The sequence below is a fragment of the Orbicella franksi genome, chromosome 3 (assembly GCF_964199315.1).
Source record: "Orbicella franksi chromosome 3, jaOrbFran1.1, whole genome shotgun sequence".
In the NCBI taxonomy this organism is placed as follows: domain Eukaryota; kingdom Metazoa; phylum Cnidaria; class Anthozoa; order Scleractinia; family Merulinidae; genus Orbicella; species Orbicella franksi.
The window spans coordinates 9,346,367-9,368,372 of record NC_138147.1 but is presented as its reverse complement, the minus strand read 5'-3'; the positions used below and the strand labels follow the sequence as shown (position 1 = coordinate 9,368,372).

General features: G+C 39.2%; 3 protein-coding genes across 3 annotated transcripts; 2 read left to right on the top strand and 1 right to left on the bottom strand.

Moving 5' to 3' along the window:
• Window positions 1-2,330: 2,330 nt before the first annotated feature.
• Window positions 2,331-7,444, bottom strand: LOC145481192 (cilia- and flagella-associated protein 95-like). The gene is made up of 6 exons (XM_081459620.1): window positions 7,318-7,444; window positions 6,655-6,766; window positions 5,772-5,899; window positions 5,076-5,144; window positions 4,395-4,455; window positions 2,331-3,987 (listed from the first exon to the last, which is right to left on the bottom strand). The coding sequence occupies exons 1-6, from the start codon at window positions 7,434-7,436 to the stop codon at window positions 3,802-3,804; spliced, it is 675 nt and encodes a 224-aa protein (XP_081315746.1). The 5' UTR covers window positions 7,437-7,444; the 3' UTR covers window positions 2,331-3,801.
• A 269-nt stretch (window positions 7,445-7,713) lies between these two features.
• Window positions 7,714-12,110, top strand: LOC145481158 (protein arginine N-methyltransferase 9-like). The gene has a single exon (XM_081459577.1). The coding sequence runs from the start codon at window positions 7,732-7,734 to the stop codon at window positions 10,195-10,197; it is 2,466 nt and encodes an 821-aa protein (XP_081315703.1). The 5' UTR covers window positions 7,714-7,731; the 3' UTR covers window positions 10,198-12,110.
• Window positions 12,111-12,691: 581 nt separating this feature from the next.
• LOC145481173 (alanine--glyoxylate aminotransferase-like) lies at window positions 12,692-20,747 on the top strand. Its single transcript, XM_081459599.1, has 10 exons — window positions 12,692-13,243; window positions 14,320-14,384; window positions 14,922-15,022; window positions 15,296-15,451; window positions 16,628-16,723; window positions 16,813-16,882; window positions 17,195-17,290; window positions 18,511-18,596; window positions 19,232-19,277; window positions 19,646-20,747. Exons 1-10 carry the CDS (start codon window positions 12,790-12,792, stop codon window positions 19,748-19,750), a joined length of 1,275 nt encoding a protein of 424 aa, XP_081315725.1. The 5' UTR covers window positions 12,692-12,789; the 3' UTR covers window positions 19,751-20,747.
• Window positions 20,748-22,006: the final 1,259 nt, after the last annotated feature.

Genomic DNA, 22,006 nt, shown 5'->3' with positions numbered 1-22,006 from the left:
CAGGCCATCTTGGCCTACTTCCCCAAATAAGCTCTCATTTCAAGCCTTGTGCCGGTTAGGCTGCCAGTTAGGCTGGGGAACATCAACTCTGACATTACGTTAAACTATAATATAAACAGGTCATCTTGGCCTACATCCCCTTATAAGCTCTCAAGCTTTGTGCCATTCAGGCTGCCAGTTAGGCTGGGGATCATCAACTCCGACGTACAATATAAATAAAATACAATATAACCCTAAAGAGCAAAAATACAAGAAGAACAAAAGTCTTAAGAAACTAGTAGAGCTGAGTAACCGCTAACAAAGCAAATGCGGTTTGAACGGAGGCCAGAAAAAACCTGCCAGAAGAAACCCATGTGGGGAAAAAATGTGCAGGAAATCTGGATAGGAACCAAGGCTCAAGCTCCAAGCGATTAGAAGCCTATCCTACGAAGGCTTTACAAAAATGAAATTAGAACAGCCCATCCTACCAGACTGGCTGCATGGTACCTAGAAAAGAAAGAACTAAACAAAGAAAAAATTAAACGAAACGAAAGAACGCGGTTGGTTCTGAAGCCTAGATGACAACCACGTGTTATACCCGGTCCTATATACCCCTACATCCCTACCCATGATACCCCGGCCTGGAACCCAGGCCCTTGTTGTATCTCGTGCCGACAAAATAGTTATTTCAGCCTTATTCGCTAGCTCACTCGTCCGAAACAACAAATTTTGTCTTCACTCCACAACAAATAACAACACAGCATCGCTGAACCAAATAAGTTTATTTTGGGAGGGCCTGGCGAGAACCACCCCTAGAGTAACAAAGAACTAGGCAAAGACGTGATAAATAGACACTAAAAACAGCTTCTTCTTCTTCTTCTTCTTTCGAGAAGACATAACTGCACGGGCACGTCTCAGCACTGTAGATGAGTTTTTCGTCCTCCGAATCATCAGTTCTTGAAATTTCAATTTCTTGATCTCTTTCATTTTCTGTTCAGTCGAAGTTTCGTTAGCACGGTTAATCTGACCTGCAGTGTCCTTGAGCAGCTCCTTAAAGGAGGCCATTAACTGATCGTTGTTGGCTTTAATTAGGTCGGACACTTCGTCCTTGGTAACCGACATTACGCACGGCAAAGGGAAAAATTAAAGGAAACGAAAGAACGCGGTTGGTCCTGAAGCCTAGATGACAACCACGCGTTATACCCGGTCTTATATACCCCTACATCCCTACCCATGATACCCCGGCCTGGAACCCAGGCCCTTGTTGTATCTCGTGCCGACAAAATAGTTATTTCAGCCTTATTCGCTAGCTCACTTGTCCGAAATAACATGTCTACAGTAGTATAAAAGCGAACAATGCATAAAAAGATGTACTCGTAGACTACACCTTAATCGTCTTGCTTTGTTAATATTTCTGGCCTGGACTTTTTCCTTTTCTTTTGTTTATGTTTCATTGTTATATCCATTAACGCATTTTTTAAAGATAAAACTTTGATTTCGGCTACCGCGGCCGTTTACCGCTTCTATAGCCGTACCCTTAGTTAAGTAATAATAAGATGGACCTCCCTCCCCCTTGAATAGGCGTCATAGTAAACTCTTACGGCCTCCACATAACGGTCACATCTGGCCTCGGGGGTGACTCTCATATAAAAAGAATAAGGGTGTTCATCGGAAACTTTGTCGGAAAATAACCTCTGTAAAGAGGCACCATGATCCTGTTTTGAGGAACATTAAAAATGTTGTCATTACAGGTAAGATTGATTCTGAGCCATTTTTGTATGGCACACGGTGGTTTTATTTTCTGAAACAGGCCTTCTCTGGTCCTGTAAATATAAGAATTTCCTTTTTCCCTTGAACACCTTACCTTGACTAAAGTGAACAAGATGAGAGAAAAGTTTTTAAGGTCCCGCTCCAGTAACGTTTATTCCCATATCCCTCTTCTCGATCCTGAATGCTTCCCGCTCTTTATTTCTCTTGAGAAATATCACGCAGGGTTGAGATTTTGTCCCCGCTCATTTGTCGCGGTTCCTGACTTGTCTTCTAAAGCCTTCTGTGGAATTTCTGATCGCTTTACACCCGGTTTCCCGCACCCCCCTCCTAGCTGTGCCCCCTTCCCTCTCCACCATCAACATATATGAGCAGTTTTTCTCAATCTCTTTACCGTTTGTCGTCTCCAAGTAAAAGGTCACTCATTAGATGAAAAAGGCGAAGGCAACCCAGTCAGTGACGAACTGCTGTCTCTGACGAAGAACTTGGGAAAGATGACTGGCCTGGCGAAAAACCTCGGACCGGAGTACAAGAAAAACTTCAATCTTCTCTCTTAAAAGGTCAAACCATACAACATTCAACGGAACGTCGAGCTATAGACATATGAACAAGTCAAAATGCCGCGCGTGTCAAAATACGCAATAAGACCGGACTAGACACAGTTTACTGAAAAGAAAAACCGAGGGTGCGATCAAAAAACAAAAACAAAACAAAACAAAAGATGTATAAAATTTACAACAATTATAGAATCAAATCAAGCATCTGTTAAGAGTTACGCTTACTGATATGGATTTCTTGCAGTAGTTAACTACGAAATTCTCAAAACCGACCCAGGATAGGAAAATGTTGACATCTCTTGATAGCGCGTCTAGGACATTTCAAGGTAACTGAAACACAGATAAGTGGAGGCGGGTCCAGGCGGCGGGTGTAGCCTCTCAGTCCAGGCGTTCAGTTAGTTGGGGCGCAGTGCGAAAAACGGCGAGCGAAAAATCAGGGGAGAAGTGCGCGGGTGTAGCGTGGTACTAGCCATGCGGTTGAATGTTTAAATGTTTAGGCTGGCCTTGTCCAGCCACATTTATTCTTTTACTTTTCGAGACACCAATCTTGACACTTTGTCTCCTTGCGCCCCGAAACACGTGATGTGGCAACGCGTGTTTCGGGGCGCAAGTGAGTTCAAAGTAAGGAACTTGATATAGTGAACGGGTCATTTTGCAATTTATGCGCCTTGGCTGTTGAGCTGGCGTTTACATATCGTCGCTACATAGTGCTGACGAGCCCCAAGAAGGGCGAAACAGCTGTCCACTGTTGCGATCCTACTTTATCGGTTCTTCAGCGCCATGTTGGTGTCTCGAAACGTTTTTCATGTAGTATCAGCCTTGCAGTCTATTGTTTATTCCAAAGATGTACGAGTCAAACGGCATAAAAAAATCGGAAAAAAACACCTCCGGGACACTAAGCCGCATCTTTATCTCAGTTACTCCAGGACCGAGTTGCTAGCTATTTTGAATGCCCGTACCATGCATGGTCCCAGGTTTTCTTTCTTCGTGGAAAATCAATCGCGGCGAGTCGAAGTATATGTAAGTAGATGTAGACAGACTGCTTACAGTTCATTTATTAAGGAGGAGATACCCTTCTTAACGGCTCCCTCCCTCTAACTATTCCCAGAAGCGGAGAACTTCCTCGTTGGCTGAGTGGCCTAACCCTGCGCATCGTAATCCCCTTAAACCTCTCAAACTCGATTGAGAAAAAAACTCCTGTAGAGAATGAAAAAGGCTCATCCCGTAAAAAGAAATAACTTGCAGAATAAGATACAATTGATTTATATTAAAATTGTGACGACTAAGGCTGGAAGATTAGAAAAGGTTTCAGTATTTTCCCAAAAACAAGCGAAATCTGGTAGGTAAAAATTCAGAGATAGCGCAAATAAACTAAACTAAACTAATGGCATACGCAAGTCACAGCGGTAGAAATTATGGTGTCCCACTCGCCAAAAATACATGACGGGACGGCTTTTCGAAATAAAAGGTCTTCCTCTAGTACATTATACTAAACAATTCAAGCAAGTCTTTCTGGAATAGGATTTGCTGGTTTTATGACTTGATCTCGTAAGGCGGAGTTGGCGTATACTCCAGTCTCGTCATGCCACGTGTTTTGTCCGTGTCGCCTGTAATCATCTACATCCGTAAACTGGGAATGGCATCTCCGCCATAGCGCGGACTGATCTGGTTCTGGGGGAGGGGTCTGTGGGGAGAACAAAACACCAAACATCAACGAAAGACAAAAATCCCGAGATTGCTGTTATTCGCGAGTGGCGTTTCAGTATGCTTGGGATAAATTTTTCCGGTTTTGGGATGGATGTTCGAGGGAAAAAATACACGAATCGGTATACAAGTTGATGACCCGGAGAAAGTGGTACTCAGTGTCTCCAAGTCCCATTAAAACACGATTAACGCGCTTTCTGACCCATTCGAGCATTGACTTAACTGAGGATACCACTGAGTTACATGTAATAGTAGGGAATTCTTAGTTGAAAGGGACTGGAGACAAATATCTCCCGCTGTTTCTTATTCGCTCACATTCCCCCGCGCAACTGTAAGCCTTTGCCATGCGCGCGCTGTTACTTGGCAGGAATTCATTCATTTGTTTACCTTCTGTTGTTCATATGGATATGGGGAATCATAGTCCACTCTGTAAGTTGTGTCAAGATACCTGCAAGGTAATTATACTTAAAATTTATAACCAGTTACTTAAGTTCATAAATAGAAAAGCTCTCTTAAATATTGCTGCCTACAGATCCCAGACACATATTAACTATTAATATTTAGTGAATGAAGCCATTCAATGCTAAGGGGTCTAAAACCTATGTGAGTGGTTCCTCTCAGCCGAGAGATCCTGAGGGATAATTTGGAGGGGGAATTCCAGATCAGTTATCACGTCATATAAAATTACTTATCCTTCATATTTGGATTTAAATTTATAAGTTGATAAATTAGTTACCGACTTATATCTGATTGGTTAAATAATCTTGTTTTAAGGTGATCATTTTATTTGATTGTCTTAGTTTATTCGAGAAACAAAAACCTTTCAATGATAACAACCAAATAAAAGCAGAAAGCTACATGTATGTATTCACATAAGGCAGACATCTCCCTTAGCACCCGGGCATGGCTGTCTCACTGATCCTGACTGAATTTCGCTTTAACTAAACACCTAAAGCAGACAGCTAGAACTGCATGAGTCCTGGGTATAACTGCCTAAATGATAAGTTAATTTGCTGGATATGGAGAGACAGCAACATAATTTATGCAAAACTTAAAGTACAACTGCACCTCTTTCCGTGGTCTGGTGGATGCCTGGGGAGGACACTACCAAAGCCTCTCTCTGGAGCTCCGGTATCTCTGTTAAGACAAGTTCATGCACACAATTGGTAAATTATACCTTTTGTACTCCTATGTACTTTTACACATATTTTTTTAAATATAATTTACATATAATTTGATTCAGCATGCAGCTTTTGCTATTATATTTAGGAGTGTAGACATACCTGCATGTAGATTTGTTGAGATAATTTAATTTTGAGACCTTCATTTTGAATATTATGCAAATTGCCCAAGACTCTCAAGAGCTTGTCTGACTATCAAAATTTCTTTTATTCATTGAGTTCCCAAAGATTCTGAGACCTGCATTATTTCAATGATTTTTAGTCTCGTCAGGAAGTAAGTTCTGAACAGATTTGAAATAATTATATTGTTCCAGTTGGAAAACTTGGTGGCAATTAACAATATTCCTGCAGTGAAGAAGAGTACATACTTCTTTCACCTCGGTTACATGTAGGTAGTGGACAGCACCCTTACTCAAATTATATTACATCCATGAAATTTACATCCATGAAATAAGCAGTAAACAGTCACTATAGTGAAACTAGATCAATATGCAGTAGAAACAGGAGCTCACAAAAAGTGTGTGAAATGCCACTAAGATGTCCATAATATATTGTTGAATATGGTTCAATTTTTACACCTTACCTTTGAAAGTTAACGCTATTAAAAGTGGTCATGTCTACCATCTGTCGTCTAGTATCCCTTGTTTCAAAATCACTTTTAAGTTTCACTGCCTGTTCCATTTGATCATGACTGGTTGTATCTGGTAAAGACTGAGGAGAAAAAAAAAAATATTAAAAACTTAGAACATTTCTATCATAAAAATTATATTGACCACCATTGTTTTTCTCATCACAAGCTTCACACATGCATGTCCATGTACTTTGATCCTTAAAATGTTTAAAGTAGTAAAATTATAATATTAATTTATTTATAAAATTTTTAATCATGGGTTAGGGAAGTGTTGCTTGTTTTGTGCAAGGTGCCCACATGACCTGCATGGGGTTTGAATCCTACTGTGGTTTACCTCAAAGTTTGCAAACCACTGAAGCAGATGTATGTGTACATGTATGACTGTCTATGTTTCATATATTCCCTCCCACCTTTCCCAAAAAGGAATCCTCTCCATTACCCTTGTGGTGTACTGCAGAATCTAGTTGCTGGTATACTGATATACATTTCCCCATCATGTATTTGCTGGATTGTGGATGCCACATATGAGCTGTCTCCACTAGTGAGCCTAAACTGATGCCTGTTCAAGCAGCAGTGTGACTTACATTTAGCTTCTCATTAACATGCAAACCAGGAGTGAATAATTATTGAAGCTCGATTACCAAGTCACTTACTGCAGACACTTCACTTTTCTTTTGCCTGCCTACTTTTTTGATGTTCCCCATTGACCTGACAAGCTTGGAACAGGCTCTACTATTAGGCCACTGAGTGTCAAGAAGGTGGCAAAGGATAGACATATATCAATTCTGAGCAGCAATTTATTTCATTAAAAACTAGTTATGTTCTTTGAACTTACCCCGTCTGTAACATTTCCAATGCGATGGTATGTAGAATTATGGAGATTTCTCTTTTGAGGTTGATAATCTTTGATGTCATAGTCTTTGGGTTCAGCTTCCCTAGCTTGATGCCTACAGGACATAAGAAATGTTAAATTTCTTTCACCCGGTTGTTAAGTTCTCCTTGGTTAACTGAATACTTTAATAGAGTTGATGAATTAAGTATAGAAAATCAAGCCTGGAGGGAGTAATGCACACGGCTGTACTTGCTTTGCAAGTGGCTAGAGTACTTATTTTGAGTTTGTGTTGAATTCATTTGACCACAATAAACTTTGCTAGCTCCTATCGATGTGTAAATAATCACCAATATGTAATGCATACGTACTCTAGGTAGTAGAGTGTAACTGTTACATGTATATGTGTAGTTGAATTTAAATGTTGAGCAAGAACCGTCCCATGCATTTATGTCTGACTCCACTGGAATACATACCGCCTCAAAAAACAATACGATTTCATGAAGATGAACTTTTTTGACTGAACTGAATCAAGAAAATGAGGTATAAGGTTTTATTTGCCTTTTACGAAGACAGGATCAAGAGTACTGTTTATGGCTAAAACACAATAAGGACAAGTGGCCACGGCAAGCCACCGAAACAGATCGAACGAAATGTTTCTATACTGACCAGTTCGACACAAGAGTCGGTCTGCCATAATCCATGTGATCGGATCGTAAGAAAAGAGATCCTTTTCTTTCCACATAATCGGGAATAAAAGCAAGTGGATTCGGATGCGACGCCGACATGGTCGTATGGTGTAAATGCTTCCTCTGTTTACACGATTTTGAAACAATGTAGAGTCTTTTTCAGAGTTTACACAATATCCATGGCAACGCAGCACGTTAGCCTCGCTTTCATAAACGGAGCCCGCAGTTTAGCAGCTGATCATCCCTAAAGAAAAAGAAAAATGGCGGCATATGTGCTCCTTCCAACGTCCTTCTATACTTTCTCTTATTTTCTCTGGAAGAAATCTTCGCTATTCGCCCAGATAACTTAGAAGTATAGGATCTTGATGGTACCAAATATTTTTTAAAATTTCAAATGGAAGCGAACTCGCGTTATTTTCAGCATTTTCAAGCTGCCAAGAACTGCCTCAGACGCGAAAGGTATGGAGATGCGTTGGCGCATTTGGTGTTTCTCGCCAATGTGGAACCTTCCTCAAAAGAAGTGTTAGAGGAAGACTTCATCATCGCTTTGCGCCACTGGACCGATATACTTGAACGTCATGGCGAGCTAGATAAACTGATGGTTTGCCTGCAGGAAGCCTTGAAGCTCTACCCACGAAGCGAAAACATACTCGTAAACACGGGTGCAAGCTTGATCAAGGCCGGAATCACCGACGAAGCTGCGTCGTGTTTTAGACGTGCGTTGCAAGTCAATCCTGGGAGTATCAGAGCGAAAGAAAATCTTGAAAACGTCGCAAATCTGTTGGTCGAGAGATGGCATTTTAGAATGTTAAATGACAAGAAAAGGAACTTGGCTTACAAGCAGGCAATTGCTAAGGCCATAAGCCAAGGGCACGATGTCGTTTTAGACATTGGAAGCGGCACTGGAATTTTAAGTATGTTTGCTGTTCAGAGCGGGGCAAAAGAGGTCTATGCTTGTGAAATGTCTAAGACCATGTATGAAATGGGTCTGGATGTGTTGAAAGCAAATAAAATGGAGAAGTTAGTCCACACCATACACAAGAAATCAACTGAGATGAAAGTAGGTGACGATATTCCACAGCAGGTTTCTCTTGTTGTAACCGAGACATTAGATTGTGGACTTCTCGGTGAAGGAATTCTTGCCACTGTGGAACATGCCTGGGCTAACCTGCTTATGCCTTCCACAGATGACTTGCACCACTCAAATGCAAAGCCTGTTTCAAAGGTCATACCAGGTGGTGCAGTTGTTTATGCTATGGCAATTATGTGTTATGACATCAGACATCAAACCAGGAGCAAACCAATAATTAATGGAATGAACATGTTTCCTGAGTGTAGCATAGGAGCAGAACTAATGGCACAAAAGTCAGAAATGGCATCGTCTGGAAGTATTCTAGATCAGTTGGAACCGTACAACACAGAATGCTTGAACAGGCTTAGAGGTGGTTTCAAAGCTCTGTCATGCCCTTTCAAAGTTACAGAGTATGATTTCAACAATCCAAGTAGCTTGAATAAGGAGAGAAACATAAGTTTTGAAATCCCTGCAACCTGTGATGGTCGGGTGGATGCTATATCAGCATGGTTTGATTTGCGACTGGATGAAGAAATTACTCTTTCCACTGGCCCCAATGATGACTCTCTCTGTTGGGAGCAGGCAATTTTCCCTGTTTACTCAAGTGCTGGAAATTTGTCTGGTAAACTGGAAGTTTCAATGGGAGACTTGATGTCCATTCATGGAGAACTCTCCCAAGAATGTTTGAAGTTACATTTAAGTGACATTAAAACAACAACAGGTAATGAATCTCGTAACAGTGTTACATGTACACTAGCACACAAAGAAATTGCCTCCACAAGGAACAGCTCTTTGACTAAAAACAATGAGCGTAACAGTGAAGTTATAATCATTCCACCTTCTTACATGCGAAGACTGAATGACAATGCCTTTAATGACCTCTATGATGAAGTTATCTGTAGAGCTGTGAAGTCTGTGACACCTGGTCTACATGCATCTGCTAATAATGACAACGCCAGCGGGAAACCTACCGGTAACATTATTGACATCACCTACGGTCCCGCTCTGTCTTCTCTTTTTGCTTCTCGAGGCAAAGCTGGTCATGTCCTAGTGACAAATCCTCACAATGCTGCATGGATAAAATGCATTTTGCATGGAAACAATCTACCACCAGTCATTGAAAGTAGTCCAAGTAAACTTGAAGAAATTGCCAAAGAAGGAAGGAAGTGGGATATTCTTGTCAGTGACACAGTGGAACCGTCGGGAATCATTCGCCAACAAGTTGTTGAAGATATTGTGTTTGCTCGAGGATGTTTACTGAGACCACAGAGTTTCCAGATTATTCCTATGGGATTCACTTTGTACTGCATGTGTATTGAATCGCCCTTCTTGTTTGCTAACTGTCGCATTGTGAGCCAAGACAATACACTTGGACTCAACATCGCACAGTTTATCAATGAGTTTCAAGTAACAACTCACATAGATGTGGACCTTACAACACTTCCTTTCTCAGCAATCACAGACCATGTTGCTCTTTTCAGTCTGAATTTCATGGAGCAGTTTGATGATGAAAACAAGGTGCTCTCCTTACTTGAAACTCACTCTCAGCAAAGAGTCAAAGCTACAAATTCTGGGAGGATACATGCTATTCCATACTGGTTTATGTTACATCTTGACAATCACCACTCACTGTCAACACATGGTGGGGCTTACGCTGAATCGCACTGGAGACAAGCTGTCATCATGTTGAAAGAGGAAGTAACTGTAGAAGCTGGTCAAGAACTTCTAATTTCAGCATCATGTGTAAGCAGTAGCATCTTCATTGATGTTACTCCAATCAAGAATTGATTTAAATACACTGTCTAGCACACATCAAACTAGTGTTAAATATAAGAAGGGCATTACTTCAGACTATTAGACAGTGCACAGGGATTTTGGGTTATTCTTGATTTATCAAAAAATTCTGTAAAATATTCCAGTTGGGATATGATGCAAACAAAACACAACTTTTATTATGTGAGCGAAGAAACTTCTGAAAAGGTGGTCCTGTTTGTTTGCTCAGCTATTACCAATGTAAGTTTGCATTTTTGTTACCTGCTATGCACCTTTTGCATTAGTTCTAACTCCTTTTGACTTCTCAGGCTGTGCCAAATTTCATGGCTTAACCACAATGGTGAGTTCTTTGGTGGAAAATAGAAGATACTCTTTTTGAATGGAAATTCCCTACTAAATTTCTGGAAATTTTGCGGCGAATTGTACAAAAATGTAAACAACCTTTTGCCGACCTGTGTGTGTTGATTATGGATTTTTGTTTTCTTGAAGCTTTTTGAATGTGTATCTTTAACTCAGACTATTCAGTTAGTGCACCTAAAGACGTTAACAGATTTTAACAGTAGAGAACTTAAAACAGAATTACTGGCAGGAAGTGGTATTCAGATGTTTTGTTAGTGTTGTTTTAACTAAGAAGTCTTTCTGTAAGCCAGTTATAAACTTCCGTATGGTTTAATTTAGAGATCAACCAGTGGACACTTTCTGGAAGCAAACAAGTGGCAAATTAGTGACAATCTCTTTTTTCTGAATCAGTAAAAATCTGTTTTGGTTTTTTTCCTGAATAAATGAAAACATTAGTCCAAGAATTTAGCAATCAATTTCCTTGTGCCAAGGCCCCCGTCAACTAAGAGGGTCTGGCGGCTCTGGGAATGAGAGTGGGCTTTTGACAATTTTGCATTTCCAATTAGGGGATCTCACTCAGGGGTATCACATTTTGCACTTTTGTTGTACATGTAATCACAGATCAGTATTATCACTTAATAAACATGTAAAACACTGTAGCTGCAGATGACCTGGCTTGGTTTCAATTTCTTTTTTCTCTTCACTCATAATAATAATACTAACAATAATAATAATAATAATAATAATAATAATAGTAATGATAATAATAATTAATAATAATAATAATGAATAATAATAATAAATAATAATAATAATAATAATAATAATTGAGTTCAATCAAATTCTCCCCAGTTGTATTCTTACATGTTTGGGGACGGAATTAGGCGACTTTTAGTACTCTGGAACCCCGTTAATCTGGTCATTTGGTCTGCTGGCAGACCGAATGAGGCTTGCTACACTACAATTCATGGTCATGACAAGAAAAACACCAGTATGGTACGGCCACCCCATGCATAAGGCTACCCCTTTCATACAGATACCCCGTTTTTACGGCTACACTATACATACGGCTAACTCGTTCATACGGTTACCCCATGCATACGGCTACTCCATACATACCCCTTACATACGGCCACCCTGTTAACACGGGCACCTCTTTAATACGGCAACCTCGTTCTTACGGCTACCCCATGCATACGGCGAACCCGTTGATACGGTTACCCAATGCATACGGCTATCCCATACATAAGGCTACCCCTTACATACGGCCACCCCATTAACACGGCCACCTCGTTAATACGGCAACCTCGTTCTTACGGCCACTTCGTCATCTAATACGGCCACTTCGTTATCACGGCCACTTTATTCAGGCCTGGACAAAAGCTCGGACATCATTTCTTATTTAAAGAAACCCTTTGTGGCTCGGATTAGAAGGATTCCAGTGTACTAAAAGTCGCCTAATTCCGTCTCCAAACATGAAAGAATACAAGTTGGGAGAATTTTCGGTAGATCGCGGACTGACATGACGCACTTAATGCCTCAAAGAAGCGGAAACTACAACATGATGCAGCGAAATGCGTGAAAGAATTTCACACGGAAATGCGCCAATTTTATTTCACTTGGGCTTTCGATCGACTCCATTGTTATTCGAGAGCGCAATATTGTCTTGAGCCATTACGCCGGATTACTAACGTCAACTACCAGTACGAAGTTTCCGCTTGACTGAATTTGTCGCTTGATCACGGTGTAAGAATTGTTGATGGAATATGCACTTTCACATTTTTACAATTTGCAGTGGAGTTTTGCCGATTCACACGAATCGGAAGGGCGAAAATTGAAAGTAGGAAGTAATTTTGTATTCGTGCGTAGAAACACACCTCCAAACACGCCCACGTCCTCTATTGTGATGTAATCAGTAGCAAAGTCCACATAGACCACAACGATGATGTCGCCAATGGTCTCTTCACAATCGCCCCGATATTTTTCGCTACGCTCTAAATAGCCGCCATTTTTATTAGGATCTGCTCGGAGAATTAAACTGTGCTTGCTGACGTAAAGTTGAAAAAAATATTTTTTGCGAACTTGTACGTGCCAAACTCTCATCCTAAAACCCGTTCGTCTGGTTTGTTATGATGCAAACTGCTGCCTTTGTCGCCCTCTTGATCACGTGTTAATTCTGTTTATAAACAGTCCAACCGGTATTTTCTCTATTTGGATACTACTACTCGGAGTTGTACACGTAGAACGAAATCTACGAAGTGCAGAAAAATGAGCCTTACGAAATTTGCTAGACTTTTTGGAGTTGCGGCTCGAGGGCCTCTCCGATTCGAATTAAGGGCGCTTTCGACAGCCACAGCCAAGTTGGCAGAGGAATGGAAACCGAAAGTTCCACCACCGGAAGAATTGCTGGTGCCTCTGACAGTGCCCACGAAGCTTCTTTTTGGGCCTGGCCCTTCGAATCCATCGATGAGGATATACAACGCTTCTGCGATGTCGCTTCTGGGCCATCTGCAGGCGGATTTTCATCACATAATGGACGAAACGAAGGCAGGTCTGAAGTACGTGTTTCAGACGAATAACGACTACACTCTCGCTATCACTGGAGCGGGACATGCGGCGATGGAAGCTTCGATCATGAACCTTGTCGAACGAGGAGAACGCATTCTAGTGTGTGTTAATGGAATGTGGGGTTCGAGGGCTCGCGAAATTGCCGAGCGGCAAGGTAAGAATCAGAAATCAGCATGAAAATGGCACTTTTAACGTGAATTCATCCATGATATTCTGTGAAGTCCTTGCATATTTCTTCTAAATTTTAAAGATTGCTCATGAATGGCTGTCAACGTGCCAAATTTACACACTAGCGTCATCCCGTAGTCTGGATACTTTGGCGCGCGATCTCCCCAACCTGAATGCACATTTCCAGATGCGCAAACAATTACAATGGAAATTATCCAAAGTTTCTTTTTCTTTCGAACTTTGTACTATACATAACATCGTACACTACATCCTGAAGTCCTCTCCACTGTCAGATTCCTATTGCACTACTAGCGATGACACGTTTCACGTTTAATACATTCGAGGGGACGAGCGCTCTCAGCCTAGCGAAACATCAACAAGCGCCCCACGGAGAAATTATAAACTGCACAGTTAATGATAAATCGTTATAAAGCAATCAAGTTTCCCTCCTACCCTACATCCGTGGGTGAAGGGGATCTCCATTGCATTTCTATGGTAACACCAAACTTTCTCAGAAACTTTTGTCAAATACTTTATTTAATAACAACAACTGTTTTTTTGCCAGAGCCATTATTATTTCATAATTTTTGAGAATTATTTGTAATAATTTTATTATCTTTCACATAATCAGACCATAAACAAGGTTGGCTGATGAGAGGAGTTCATTATTTTTCTGACTGAAAACAAAATTAAGATATGCAGTAGGCAGTCTTTTGTTTCCTTTTTTTTTTTTTATAAACAAACTTTTTAAGGGTTACAGTTTAAAAAGAAAGAAACTAACTGGGAATCTATAAACAGCATTTGCTTTTAAATGTATGGTTCCAGAAAATATCCATACCCATCCCAAGGAGGGTTGTTAGAAATTTTCAAACAAAAGTATGAATCAAAACTGGAATTTTCAGATGGATGAGGGGCTCAAAGCAAAAAGCCCTAATCTAAGGGAGGGGGTATGGATTTTTTCCAAAACAACACATTGCAAGTTTTTGGGCATTCATAGTAAATCACTTCTGCCATGAATGATCAATGTTTTTAATTTGGTGCAACATGTGTTTCCTTCAAAAGGATGTGATGTACGAGTCCTTGAAAAGTCACCCGGAGAATACTACACTCGTGATGAAATTGAACAGGTGAAATTTCATTTTTTTGACTATTTTTCAGTTTTCTGCACGATCCAGATCAGTTAGCAAAATCGATACAATTGGTCAAACAGTTCATCCGAATGCTGATGATTTTTAGCAACTTTCAATAATATTAATAGAATAAGAAATTTCCTGTCTATTAGTTTCTTTTTCATTGAAAGCAGAGCCAGATCTAACCTAAAATGTTTTAAAACTTCTAAAGAATTTATGACTTGTTAATGTTAATTTTGATTGATCAATGGTGACAGTTGGCAAAACAAGATACCAACACACTTATTTTAAAATCTGTGAATGACACTTAACTAAATGATGATCTTAGACTCAGAGACTGAAAAAAAACACAGAAAAACAATGCCTTCAGACTCATCAGAAAGGAAACCAAGATTTTTGAGATCTGCGGCAAAATTTCCAGGGAACTTTCTGGGAACCATTCACCACCACTTGATTTACTACCCAGTCATACATTCATTTATTCATTATTTAGGTTTTGATTAGTTATTAACATTATATTTTATTTTTTTTAAGAGTCTCAAAGAACACAAGCCGTCAGTGCTTTTCATCGTTCACAGTGAGTCTTCTTCAGGAATATGTCAACCAATGGATGACCTTGGAGCTTTATGCCACAAGTGAGTGTAATGAGGAAAAATTGACAGCAATTATATTTATGAATTGTAACTTTTTGAATAAACATTTCACTGTCATAATTAAATTTCTAACTGAGAGGGAATCTCCTGCCAGTTTAGACTTCTAAGTTAAGATGAAAGCTAAATTTAGAGATTAAGAATGAAAAAAATTAAAATTTTATCAGTTAGTATGGTCATGTACCCTTGGTCATAACTTTTAATTTGGTTGTTCAGTTTTCTATGTAAGGACTCAACTTAAAATTTTCTCAATTACAGGCATAATTGCTTAATAATTGTGGACACTGTTGCTTCCCTTGGTGGAACACCTTTCCTCACTGATGACTGGGACCTGGACTGTGTCTACTCAGGCTCCCAAAAGTGTCTTGGCTCACCTCCTGGAATCGCACCAATTACATTCAGCCCCAGAGCCATGTGAGTATAACAGGGCCATAGCTGTAGCTAGTAACAGGCTAACAGAGGCACTTACCTTGGTAAAAACTTTGAATTTATTTAATATCTCTTTTGAGTTCCTGACAGTGGCCAGGCATTGAGAAAAAAAATAAATCTGTATGCAATATAAGATGCATCTTTTTCTGTTATTGCCTTGGTAAGAATTCTAGTCTGCTGCTTTAACGGCCACAACTAAATTATCTGGGTCACCAGGTATACACATCTCCAATTATTATCTCAGTTATTTTGAATGAGAGTCACTAAGATTTACATGTAGCTAAATTGTAAATCTCATGATCTTATCTCTTGGCAAAAATCATCCTGCAAAGCCTCATGAATAAAGCTGGCCGAGAGTTCACAATCTAAAAAGAAGGGATATTAGGAATGATCTGCAAAGCATTGCCCCAATGGTTAGCATCTAAGTCAGCGGGTTAAATTATAAGGGAGCCAAGGGAGCCAAGTGAAGATTTATAAGGACGTACGTGCGAAAATTTTCCAACTTTGATTTTTTTCTTAGACTTTTACCACTGTAAGATGGTGAGTTATTTATGTCAGAAAATGAAATGTAAGAAAATGGGGGGTCACCGACTTTGTTTTGGAGAGAACATGCCTGGAAGAACATCCTAAATCTGAAAAACTTTGGTTTCATTAACGAATAAGGCCACAGTGTCTGTAAGCCAAAAGTAGTGCAATTGGAACTTTGAAGTGAAATGTTCTCTGCTAAATATTGTTCAAGTGGACCTATTAAGTGAATTTAGTCAACTGGTGAGGTTCCTTAAAGAACACATTCGCATTTAGCGACCATACATGTAGCTTCAGGCTCCTTGCAGTTGCAAGATGGCAGGATTCAATGTGGACAGAAATCTTGAAATTTTTTTAACTTCCCACAGTGATTTTTTTTGTTCATTCATGGACAATGTGGAGATAGTTGTAAATAAAATCTGTTTCTGGAAAGGAAAATAAGGGTTACTGAACATCCAAGATCATTAAATCCAGGCATTAGCTATATAGCAATGGCCATCTGCCGTATCATGGTTCATTTTAGAACTTAGTGTACTTGCTCATGCATGATGTGGGGTGCGAATTTGCGTGCGCAGTAAGGATGTGCAGAAACAATTAAAGTGAATGTCCTTAACTTTGCTGCGTTAACACTTCTAGGGCTAAGATAAACAGCCGGAGAACTAAAGTACCATCATTTTACTTGGACATGATTGAACTAGGGAACTACTGGGGCTGTGATGAGGACCCAAGAAGGTGAGACATTTTTAGCAATTTTTTACATTTGGTTAGGTATCTTTGGTAAGTTTTTAACTTTTTATTTCCTTTTTGCTGTTTGTGTTTAGGTACCACCATACTGCAGCAATTAATCTGGTTTATGCACTGAGAGAAAGCCTGGCTTTGCTTGCAGAAGAGGTACAGAATTGATGTTCAGGACTTGCAGTGTGTGAAATTTAATTGGCATGTTTCAGATAGCCACTCAGTCAGGACAAGAGATGTCTTCTTGCCTTAATGTTTATAACAAAACCAAGCTTAACAATAAATACTTTAAATCAATGTTTTGTTTTTTAAAGTTTCAGTTCTGATTGAATTATTTGCACTCAATTAACCTCATCAATTGATTAAAACATACATTGGATAAAAAATACCCGATGCAGTTGTGAAATTGTCAGTGAGAATTATTATACAAACTATTTGTTAATATTAAGTGTTTTTGCTTCTTATTAGGGACTTGAGAATTCTTGGAAAAGACATCATGACACCATTGAACATCTCTGGGCTGGACTTGAGAAGATGGGACTGGAGATGTTTGTTAAAGATAAGGTAAAAATGCTTCGACATTTCTTTCTTTTTAATTAGTAAGGGTGGCAATTGGTTAATCTAAGACTTTCTCAAAGTCTTTCAAGGTTGTGGTCAAACCAAGTGAAGTGTGCCCCTCAAGATTACATTTAATGAATTGATTATTTGAATATTGAACCTGCTAATCGTTTCAAGAATTCAATAATGAATTTATTACAGTGAAACTCCAGTAATACGGACAGCAAAGGGACATGCAGTGGTGTCTGCATTATCCGGATTAAGTGGGCTAATTTAAGAGAAAATATATGACCATTTTAGTTGTCAGGACAGAGAAAACTGTCCATCATAAGGGAGTGTCCTTATTAAGCGGGTGTCCATGGAGTGGAGTTTCACTGTATTTGAATATTGAACTTACTAGTCATTTCAAAAATAAATATTGAATTGATTTTTTGAACATTAAACCCATTAGCCGTATTCTTGGAACGACTAGTGAGTTCAATTTTCCAATAATCAATTCATTATTTCATTCTTGAACTGACTAGCAGGTTCAATATTCAAATAATCAATTCACTAATGTAATCTTGAGGGGTACGCTTCCTCAGGGCGCTTAATTCAAATTTAGGAGAAGACGGGGGGGGCGCTTATTCGAGGGGGGGGTACTTATTCAGGGGGGTGCTTACTAATACCTCACCTACGTGTGAACACCAACATAAGCTGTTTATTCACATAAAAAGCTGATCCTAAAGTTCAACATGTTCACTAAACATGTTCACAAACTGAAACAATGTACAAATCTAATACCACATGACGAAAACTATACATCCTCTGTTGTCTCATTACTCGTCCACAAAATGGGGGGGGGGAGGGAGGGGGTGCTTGTTTTAAATTTTGGCCAATAGGAGGGGCACTTATTCGAGGGGGGGGGGGGACTTAATTCAAGGATTTATGGTAATTCATAATGTGCAGCACCAGAAAATATCCATACTCCCCCCACAGAAGGGATTATAATTTCCTGGGGGATGGGGGCTTCTCTAAGACCAGAAAATTTAAAGACATGTATTAAGTTTAATTGGAATTTCCAGAGGGGTGGGGGGCTGTTGGAAAAAATCTCTTTGGTGGGGGAGGCATGGATGTTTACTGAAAATACCCAAAGACATATTTCGAATAGTTATTGGATGGATAATCTCATAGATATTTTTTTTATTAAATTGTTGTCAAATTCTAATCAATTCCCTATTTTATAGGCTCATCGTCTTCCAACAGTAACAAGTGTTAAAATCCCAGAAGGATTTCCAGATTGGAAAGCTGTCCCAGAATATCTTATGAAAAAGTGAGCAAGATAAACTATGTGTAAAATAAACACCTTCCTTGGTAGATCATAGAGACATAAGCTTAACTCATAAACTGCTAGTATAAGCTTAAGGTTATTCAATGAGATGCATGCTGTTTTGATTACAGTGGAATCCCGATTTTTCGAACCTCCAAGGAAAACGAAAATTAATTCCAAAAATCGGAGAGCTCGAGAAAGTGGGGGTAAAATTACAGTGTTTGACTGAGGAGAGGGAAAGACTTTTGGTTCAAGTTATTGGGAGGTTCAAAAAAATGAGGGTTCGAGAAATCAGGATTCTACTGTATATACGCACAGTATTCCCCCCCCCCCCCACCCACCCCACCGAAAAAAAAGTAAATGCTACTCACCTCGATCGCTTTCCAAACTTTGCTTGCCGTTCGCCCTTAAAGCTCCCTAAAGCACGTGAAAAATTAAACTAAAATTACCGCTATCCAGTATGTACCCCTTCTTACATTATAGTATAAGTGGATCGCGTAGAGAATCGCAGAAAATGAGGTGTTTTTTTTTTTCTTTCTTTTTCTTTTTATACTTCAATAACTTCACAGTACACTTCATATTTATGAATTGAGTTTAGTCCTTGTTAAAGAGGTGGTTTGTGTCTATTTGCCTTTTAGGTACAAGCTAGAAATTGTTGGTGGTATGGGCCCTACAGTTGGAAAGGTAAGTCGGCTCCTTAGAGTTTCCAGTTATATTAGGTTCAACGGTAAAAATACGCAAAGTTATTAAAACCAAAATCTGCCAAAGTTGCGCGTCCTCTTTACTTTTTTTCTCATCGGGCTATTTGGCACTTCCTTTAATATTTTTAGAAGAAATTAGTCAATATTGTTATATCTTAGTTTGCAACTTTTTCACCGCAAAATGTAAACCAGTCTAGATGTCGGTCTAAATGGGAAAATCAAGACCGCGGTAATTGTCGATTTCAGCCAAAAAACATGTGAATTCGGTAGTTTTCCGTCCTTGTGAGACACAACCATATAATAATCTGGAGGTATTAAACTTTAACCAAAACGTTCCCTTTGATTCTTTAGGTGTGGCGTGTAGGATTCATGGGACATAACTCGTACACCGAAAATGTTGACACGTTCTTGCGTCTTTTCAAAGAGGCAATAGAAGATGTCCAACGCCGTTCCTAAAGTTCCGGCTTCGAAAATGTGACTGAATCGTCACTGGTGTAAAATAGAACATTTGGCCTCTAAAGGCAATTTAAATAGCGGAAATTAATGCAACTGTTTTGGATGGTTTAGTAGCGGACTAGAAATTTCACTTCAGTTGATTTCATCTAGAAGAAGGAATTAATCTGGCTAATTAAATACGAATGGATGGTGGAAATTGAGAAAACACTTTTAGATTTGTGGAATAAAATGTGTAGAATAAAAAAGGGTGCACGTAAACAATAGGTTTTAGAATTCTTCTTACGTGATTTACAGTCATTTATATTGTAAAATAAGAACGGTATTGAATTTTGAAACTAAAATAATAAACCTGCCACACTTTGAGAGGGAAAAATGCCTGCGTGGCCTTGAACTCAGAGTGGTTTTTGCGACTGCAAAGGTTCGTTTTAATTTTCCTGAAGTTTGACGATAAAATTCTAAAAAGAAACCGTTTAAGAGAAAGCCATTCAGATGTTAACGTTCTTGTGGTACTTTTTGTTACGTCGCACGGGGTGGTGCTAACTTTTGAGGCTGTGAATTAAACCATAGTACATATGGAGGCATTCAAACGAAAGCTTTTAAGCAGTACTTTTGATTTGTTCTTGTTTTATATGCTGTAAATTTTACATAGCGGTTCTAATTCTTAAGTCTGTAGATATAAACCCAAGTAATTGAGAATTTATATGAAAGCCTTGAGAATTACTTTCGGGTCAGGCGTTTTTTGTTGGTAAATATTTGGGATTTCGTGATGTTTTCAATTTTGGACATGTTATTCTAAGCGTCGCGAGGACTACTTAGAAGTTACTTCGAGTATTATAGCTTCGCCATCCATTTGGTAACAAGGTGAAGGTTATTTTATATCATAAGTAAGATTAACCTTGGTAAGGAAATAGATGGTATTCTTATTTAAACTCAACATGTTCACTCTGAAAATTTCAGTGTTTTGTAAGTTGCAAATAAAGTTTGAGTGGTTGATGTGTGTAAGTGTTCTTAACACCTGAGTCATAGAGCTCGCTCTATATACTTATTTAGAAAATAGCCCAAAGAAAATACGCACGCTGCTATGTTTAAAATCGTATTTCTATTAAACATACACTGATCTCGATTTCTATCGCGTGATAGTTGACGAGGGTGCAGCCCAAGTCAACTATCAAGAGCGAATACAATGTAATTGTTTTAGTATAAATCTACCAGTCGCTCAAAACTTTATCTAAATCCTCATCACAGAAACTTCAAACGCACAAAGACGCGGCCGCCAGTTCGTTAACAAGTGTTCATTGCTAGGCTACTCACTATCTATCACAGAATAGATAGTGAGTAGCGTAGCCAATCAGCGAACGGCGTTCGTGATATATAGAACGCTAGTAGATTTATACTAAAACTGGATAGAAACACGGTGCATGTTTTCTATTCTTAAATAAAAACTCCTTGTATTTATATCGAACCTACAATTTGCGTGGCGCTCGGCTTTTGACCGCCGGAAGAATACGGGTTTGAGGACGAGTTGTCCGATCAGTTAGACAGCTTCCCTTCGCATAGTATGCATACTCTTGGATGGTTACCTCGCCACTGTCACAATTTTTTTTTTTTTTCAAATCTTTTTTTTTTTTAAACTGAAACAGAGCCTCTTGCAGGATAATGACTTCAAAATGTTTACCGTGGCAAGTGCCTCGGTTAGCTACCGTCCTGCGCTTGATCTTAACTTTCAGAATCAACTTAAAATGGATGATCGTTGCTTTCATATAATAAAGGTGGCGCTAAAATCCGCCACATTTCCGTTAAAGTAGCGCAAAAGTGTTTTCGCACACAATAACGTGGAATTCCCGACCCTCGCTGCCGGTAATACTCTTTAAGGTCATTCCACTGAAATAGAACCTCCACTGAGATTTTTGTGAAACTTTGCCTATTGATTGTGTATCTTATAGGAACTTAAATTTTGAAATAAAAATAAAAGGTCCCCATGTTCATTTAGGAGCAACAGCACCTTGTTTATACCCAATAAATCCTTATAATAGCACCATGTTGTCACAACTGCTTGCTAAATTCACGTTTCCGACGATTGTTTTTTGTTCTACACTGAGAATTGGTCCATATTTATTTTACACAGAGAAATTTATTACTCAATTCAAAATAACAGAAAAAAAATGATAGGTCACCATACTCGTTTGCGAGAAAATGACGATTTACCTCTCTGGCGAGGTCCAGCCGTAAAGAAAAAGCCGCCAATTTTTAATGCGC